Raw genomic sequence first — 8,081 nt, 5'->3', positions numbered from 1 at the left:
GTTCCATCAAAAAATTAAAAGTTTAAACTAGAAAGGAAAACATACATTTTTATCTTAACTTCTGCAGGTGACGATTTCATCTCTTACTGATTTGTAGGTTGACTGCTGTGGATCGGTTAATGTCCGTAAAGCGATCCCCATCACCACATGCCTTTCCTGGGACACATCTATAAAACCAGGTCTAAAAAACAGCCACAGTGAAAAGGATAATAATAATAATAATAATAATAATAATAATAATAATAATAATAATAATAATAATAGTAATAATAATAATAATAATAATAATAATAGTAATAACAACAACACCAGTCAATTTGAATGTTCAGTTGACTGAGGTTCATGTTTAATGAATAAGTTTAATAATAATAACAATTAACAGCAGCAATAATGCCAGCCAATTTGAATGTTCAGTTGACTGAGGTTCATGTTTAATGAATAAGTTTAATAATAATAATAGTAGTAATAACAACCAACAACAAAACAACAACAATAATAAAGCTGAAAGGGATCTTGGAGGTCATCTAGTCCAACCCTCTGCTCAGGCAGGAAACCCTTTTAGACAAATGGCTGTCCAGTCTCTTCATAATAAAGGCCGTGCTTTTTTTAAAAAAAAAGAATGATTAAAAGAGAAAAATAAGGCATGTAAGCATATTAACTTATTGTTGTTAGTTTGGGGCACTTTGTTTAATCTTTTTTAATATTTGTAGTTTTGTATTTTTATATGTTTGCCCTGTTCACCACCCTGAGTCCTTCGGGAGAAGGGCGGTATACAAATAAAATTATTATTATTATTATTATTATTATTATTATTATTATTATTATTATTATTATTATTATTATTATTATTATTATTATTATTATTATTATTATAGAAAATCCAAGAAAAATAATACAGCCCACCTCACAGGGTTGTTGTGAGAGAGAGAGAGAGAGAGAGAGAGAGAGAGAGAGAGAGAGAGAGAGAAAGGGAGGGAGGGTGTTCTGAAGGGGCGGGGCTAAGCGTCCCGCTCGATGCGCTCGGCTCTCCCTTCCTTCGGCCTGGCCTGGCCTGGCTCGGCGCTCCGCTGCCAGAACTGGGCGGGGCTGCCTCTTTCCGGAAGTTGTGTGTGTGTGTGTGTGTGTGGAGGGGGGGAAAACCGCGATTGTAACAGCGGCGGAGGGCCTGGCCCGTCGGTTCGTCCGCTTCCGTCATGTCCAGCATGGTTTTCGGGGCGAAAAGCTTCAAGCCGAGGCCGCCGGACAAGGGCTCTTTCCCCTTGGATCATTTCGGTGAGGGAGGGGCGGTGCGCATGCGCGGCTCCTCGGCGCGATTCCACAGAGCGAGCGAGAGACTGGACTCCCACCATAGAGGTGGCGAATCTAGAGTGTCGCCAGGCCAGGATCAGGTTTCTCCGTTTCAGTTGCGTTAAGGTTTGGCGTCTTCAACTCCCAGAATTTCCCTAGTCAGCCATGTTGGCTGTGGAATTCTGGGAGTTGAAGTCCATACGCAGTAAAGTGGCCAAGTTTGAAAAATACTATTTTAGACTATAAGGGAGATTTCTTTTTTTTCCTTTCTTTCCTTTCTTCCCTCCTAGCAGAAACTCCAGCTCTTGAGAGACCCCAGTATTTTCCTTCTGATGCATTGGGACTACCCATTCCATAACTCCCAGCCTAAAGATGGCTGAAGAAAAGCACCAAGCTTGCAAATCTCCTACGTATCAATCCAATTAGACTTTTCCCCTGAATAAACCCATTCCAAAACTGGATGCAGCCACTTAAATGTAAATCACTTTCAACATTGGTTTGCCTGCCATAGCTGATTGGACCGCAATTCCCATTATCCCCAGCCAGCACTGCAGGGAAACCAGGCGTGTGGGCTTTGCATTGCAAAGCAGAGCTGTCAAAAGAAGGCTTCGCCTCTCGGGGTGAGCCTTGACATAGTATTTATTTATTTATTTTATTTTAATTCCATTTATATCCCGCCCTTCTCCGAAGTATGGGGTGAACATTTGTAATAAGCCATGATTTGCGAAATGTCTGGATGTCTTGCCTTGAACTTGCATCCCTTTTTGCAGACTGGTCCCATCCTGTCTCTGGAATACACCACTCTTTTTGGGTACTCTTTAATCCCAGGCGTATTTTTCTTCTTCTAAATGGAAACAAAACAAAAAAGGGGTTTTTTTGTTTTTGTTTTTTTACAGGCGAATGTACGCTTTTCAAAGAAAAATTCATGAAGTGTCTGCAGGCAAATCACTTTGAGAACGGATTGTGCAGACAGGAGTCCAAAGAATATCTAGAATGCCGAATGGAGAGGTGAGAACTGCTGAGGTTAATGGAGGTTTTGCAAGGATCAGGATTGGCTAAATTAGCTCTTTAGACATCTTTGATCTATGCAATCTGGAGAAAGGCAGGCAATTTCATCCTCATCACCACCACCAGCACCTTTTTTCCCCCCTCTGGGGGTGAATAAAGCTACTCCTGCTCGAAGCAGCCCAGTGTTACTTTAAGTTGAGCAGCATGTACATTTAATAAAGAACAATAATAATATAAAAAGGCAACATTGCTTCAAGAAAAGCTTGGTTCTTTGGCCCATCTAGTTGCTCTCTTGTGAATCACTGCCTGCCACTTGTTAAGTTGTATTTTTACTAACAGAAGAAGCAGAAATGTAGTAATTAAAAGGAAATGCTGGGGTTAGTAGGAAGATAAATTCTCTTGTCCTGTACCGTGTACAAGAGCTTCTGTACATGTTCTAGAATTTTATCGCGCGCACACACGCACACAAATGCGCTCGAAAGAATCCTTGGGTGTGTATGCGTGGCTGCTTTTTAGAGAGACTAAATTATTCAGCAGTGGGGAACGATCCTGGCTAAATGGCGCAGCTTTGAAGCCTAACGATTTATTCCATTTTGTTTGATTTCTTCAAGGGAACTGATGGCCAAGGAGCCACTGGAAAAACTGGATTTAAAGACTTAAAGGAAGAGAAACCCAAAGACCAGCCAGAGACGGCAGGACAAAAATATCCCTCCTGACCTTCCATTTTAATCCCAGAATCTGCAGTCATACATAGTGTACATTGCCTCATTCGCGTTCCGTTTTAAGAGAAAGTTATTCTTGAAAAAGGTTACCAGAAATTCAGCAAATGATAGATTGGTAGGAATTCATTCAAGAAGGGTGGTGGGATTTGTCTTCCAGCTGTTTCCGTAGTTTGGGGATAGTTTTTCTCTTAAAAAAAGAAAGAAAAGAAGATTGCAGTGCCTTTGGATAGAATGTTTGGACCGGTGTTGAAACTGATATTAAAATGTTAAAAAACTTAAGCCAATAATCCGAATGATGCTGTTAGATTTCTGTACTCTGTACTGAGTTTTTATTAAAGATTTAGCCTTCTTTTTCTCTCTGCCCACGTGAAAAAATGAGCTGTGTTGGATTCTGGCTGCAACAGGACGTGTATGGGTGTGTATCTGAATACAGGCAGTCCTCATTTAGTGACTGACTTGGTTAGCGGCTGTTCACAGTGATGACATGGGTGAAAAAGTGAATTTACAACCTTGCCCCCCACTGATAACCTTCACGGTTCAGCAAAATGGAGGAAAGCTGAAGGAAGACCGTAAGCACAGTTGTGGATTCCCTTAATGACCACATTGCTGGTCCCAACTGTCACTAAATGGGGGCAACCTGTATCGAACAAATCTCCATGAGTGAAACCGCAGGAACATGTCCTTGGGGTCCTTTAGGAGAAACAGCCTTTGTGAGATAAATACACAATACAGGCTGTTTTCAAATTATGAAGACAACTGACCACAAAACTTCCATTGCTAAGCGAGACTGTTCTTAAGTGAATTTTGCACCATTCTACAACCTTTTGTGCCACAGTTGTTAAGTTAGTAACCCGGTTGTTAAATGAACCCATTGACTTTGCTCGTCAGAAGGTCGCAAAAGGGGATCCCACGATGCTGCAACCGTCATAAATACGAGTCAGTTTCCAGTTTCCAACTGTCTGAATTTTGATCACAAGTCCATGGGAATCCTGCAACGGTCGTAAGTGTGAAAAATGGTCATCGGTCACTTTTTTTTCCCCGTGCTGAGGCACTTAAGGCAGTGTGGAGGCACTGAAAAAATGGTCATTAAACAGACCGTTGTAAGTTGAGGTGTCGCAAGAAGCAGCTGCAGGGGGAAAGAGGGGTCAGAATCTTTTCAGTCCGACCAACCAGGCATTCTGACTATGCAGATCATCTCGGATTGTTCCTGGGAAAATAAACAACATTTCTGCTTCTTAAAAGATTATGCGGAGAATTCCGCTCGAGGCTATAAGAGCGCCCACAACGGTGGGAAGAATCCGGGCGTCACAATGGCTCTCTTTGAGCCAGGATGTCTGCTTTGCTGCAACCTGGATAATAAATGAGGAGAAATAGTTCACACACACACTCACACACACACCGTCCTAGGTCAATCAATTAGAATAGAATAGAATAGAACCTCTTTATTGTCATTGTGTAACTCGCAACCAAATCAAATCAAATCAAAGGAGGGGAAGAAAAATATCCAGTTGCTCAAGCTGTCTCTCTTTGCTAACCCTCAAGTAGGGAGCAAATAAAAAAGCAAAAAGAGTTTGGCCTCGTATCTGATCTTTTTTGTTGTTTTTTTGCCCAGAAAGGATTAAACCTCTACCACCCTCTGCTTTTTTCCTCTAGCGCAGCCACGAGGATGAAATGAAAAGCCTCCCTCAACTAGCCAGATGTGGCTGTGTCATCCGAATTGGTGTGTGTGTGTGTGTGTGTGTGTAAGGTTTGTTGAAAGACGTAAGAAGTTGTCTTGTGTTTTTTGGGCTGTGCGTGTGTGTGTGGAGAACCTGCCTTTTGTTTTCATGCATTTTAGTGTCTATTTATTAAAGAAGTTTACACGGGTGCCTGACTCTCGCAATAGGCGTCTCTGGGCTGCTTACATCATTAAAAATCGACGATATCAAATCCCCCAGTGGCAGGAATAAAATCAAATCAGTCGCTTCGTCAGCTCCATCTCCATCTGGGGTTCCCAGGCCCGCTGATAAAACCACATTTTTAGGTGCTCAGAAAAGCAGCAGGGTGAAGGCCAAGCGTGCTTCTGAGGGTACAGTGTTCCATAAAGAAGGGGTCACCCCCCGAGAAGGATCTTGGTTGTGGTCCCACCAGATGGAAGAAACCTAATTGATTGAACCCCGTTACGTGCCCTGCCTTCCCATTCTGTAAGAGCAATGCCCAGGTTTTATTTATCTATCTGTATTTCTGCCTTCAAGGGACGCGGTGGCTCAGTGGGTTAGGACGCTGAGTTTGTCAATCAGATGGTCGGCAGTTTGGCGGGTCGAATCCCCAGTGCCGCGTAGCAGAGTGAGCGCCTGTTACGTGTCCCAGCTTCTGCCAACCTAGCAGTTCGAAAGCACGTAAAAATGCAAGTAGAAAAATAGGGACCAATACGGTGGGCAGGTAACAGCGTTCCGTGCGCCTTTGGCGTCTAGTCATGCTGGCCACATGACCACGGAGACGTCCTCGGACAAGCGCTGGCTCTTTGGCTTTGAAACGGAGATGAGCACCGGCCCCTAGAGTCGGAAACGACTAGCACGCATGTGCGGGGGAACCTTTACCTTTACTATTTCTGTCTTTATTATTTTTAGGAATAACTCAAGGGAGCAAACAGATCCAATACATCCTCCCTCCTCCTATTTTCTCAACAACCACCCTGTGAGGTGGGTTGAGCTGACAGAAAGGAATGGGCCAAGATCACCCAGCTGGCTATCGTGACTAAGGCGGGACCAGAACTCGCCGTCTCCTGGTGATTGGCCCAAAGTCAACCAACTGATTTTCATGCCTAAGGCAGGACTAGTACTTACAGCTTCCTGGTGATTGGCCCAAAGTCACCCTGTTGGTTTCTGTGCCTGAGGCAGGACTAGAACTCAGAGTCTCCTGGTGATTGGCCCAAAGTCACCCAGCCAGCTTTTCTGCCAGAGGCAGAACTAGAACTCACAGTCGCCCGCTCACTAGCCAGATGCCTTAACCAAAAGTGGGTTAATTTTAATATTAATTAAATTAATAGATGAATTTTCTCCTTGGAGAGGTGGTGGGGGAGGGAGGAAAAAAGGATGAACTCATCTTGAATCATGTTGTGTTGGCTGCCACGCCACTTCAGAGAGAAACACAATGATGCAACTGAGGGCGCCAGGGAGAATCTCGTAGGAAAAAAAGCCGTTGGCGCTGGTCTCTGCAGCCTTGATCAATTTCAGCTTTCCTCTTTCTCTCTGCCTGTTCGTTCCACTCCCTGGTCCAATTTCATGGATTTCCAATAAGTTTGCAACCTGGGAAGATCAATTCTTTTATTGATTTAGCTATCCCGCAACTCCCTTTACCGGGCCAAGCATGAATTTGCAAAGGTCTAAGAGAGTCTTTGCTAGCTGACGACGTCATTGTGCCTGTAAAACGCTTTGCCTGCATAAAACTGTGTACCACTTTTCTTTTATTGGTTGGCTAATTTTATTAGCTCACTCACCAATCGGGAGGGGGCGGATTGTAATTTTGTTCAAATAAATCCAATGTCCAGTTCTAAAGGGGATCAATGAAAAGGCCACTCACTCTTTTATGCTGCAGAATCTGCCAAGAGAGGAGGAGGAGGAGGAGGAGGAGGAGGAGGAGGAGGAGGAGGAGGAGGAGGAGAATTTAAATCACATTCTTTTAAGGCATTACCCTACTCTTAACTTTTATTTTTTTCAATCTTCAGAACAAGCCTGTCAGGTTAGATGGTTCAGGAAAAGTCAACTAACGTGCAGACCCGGGGTTATGAAATGTAGGTCAAAACACAAGCGCCACAGGTCCTACACTCCGTTGAGGAAAGGCAAATGAAAAAGAGAAGAAAACGCCACCTCGAATGCCGTGGACTCCCTTGGAGCCAAGTTCCATTAACAACTTGTGTCCCAGTTTGCCTTTTTTCCTTCTCCCTCCCCACTCCCTTTCCTTTCCTGCCAGTTCCTTTTAGGTTGCAAGATTGGGAATTGGGGTGGCGTGTGTGTGTGTGTGTGTGTGTGAGAGAGAGAGAGAGAGAGAGAGAGAGAGAGAGAAAGAGAGAGAGAGAGAGGAGTGGGATTCTCTCTATATATCTGTATCTCTATCTATCTATCTATCTATCTATCTATCATCTATCTATCTATCTATCTATCTATCTATCTATCTATCTATCCATCCATCCATCCATCCATCCATCTATCTATCCATCCATCCATCCATCCATCTATCTATCTATCTATCTATCTATCTATCTATCTATCTATCTATCTATCATCCATCCATCCATCTATCATCCATCTATCTATCTATCATCTATCTATCTATCTATCTATCTATCTATCTATCTATCTATCTATCTATCTATCTATCCATCCATCCATCCATCCATCCATCCATCCATCTATCCATCCATTCCATCCATCCATCCATCCATCTATCTATCTATCTATCTATCTATCATCCATCCATCCATCTATCATCTATCTATCTATCTATCTATCTATCTATCTATCTATCTATCATCTATCTATCTATCTATCTATCTATCTATCTATCTATCTATCTATCCATCCATCCATCCATCCATCCATCCATCCATCCATCTATCTATCCATCCATCCATCCATCTATCTATCATCCATCCATCCATCCATCCATCTATCATCTATCTATCTATCTATCTATCTATCTATCTATCTATCATCTATCTATCTATCTATCTATCTATCTATCTATCTATCTATCTATCTATCTATCTATCTATCATCTATCTATCTATCTACCTATCATCTATCTATCTATATTTCTGAGTCCTTTTCTAAAGAAACAGGACCCTTTTAACATCTGCACATTTAAAAAGAAAAAAGATCCCAATCAAGACCTCAGCGGATGGATCGCTTAAGCCCGGCTGCCCATCACACCAAACCATGGCTTGCTTGGACCCTGGTTTAATCTCCTGCTTGGCTCATCTGGGCTACGGGGGGGGGGGGGGGAAGGGGGCCGCCGGCTCCTCCTTTCCCAGCCCTGCTTGACTCAACTTAAAGACGGGACGTGTTAGATGTTTTTGTGCCAGCC

The 8,081-nt window shown here is 43.0% G+C and overlaps 1 protein-coding gene across 1 annotated transcript; it reads left to right on the top strand.

The window, feature by feature from the left end:
• The first annotated feature begins 882 nt into the window (after window positions 1–882).
• COX19 (cytochrome c oxidase assembly factor COX19) lies at window positions 883–3,525 on the top strand. The gene is given in 5 exon segments (XM_083372469.1): window positions 883–917; window positions 949–1,272; window positions 2,184–2,295; window positions 2,907–2,935; window positions 2,938–3,525. Coding segments are annotated over 4 exon segments (294 nt in total). The 5' UTR covers window positions 883–917; window positions 949–1,193; the 3' UTR covers window positions 3,012–3,525.
• Window positions 3,526–8,081: the final 4,556 nt, after the last annotated feature.

The sequence above is a fragment of the Vipera ursinii genome, assembly GCF_947247035.1.
Source record: "Vipera ursinii genome assembly, chromosome: 13".
Lineage (NCBI taxonomy): Eukaryota > Metazoa > Chordata > Lepidosauria > Squamata > Viperidae > Vipera > Vipera ursinii.
The sequence above is the reverse complement of the archived record's forward strand: the minus strand, read 5'-3'. Positions and strand labels throughout refer to the sequence as shown.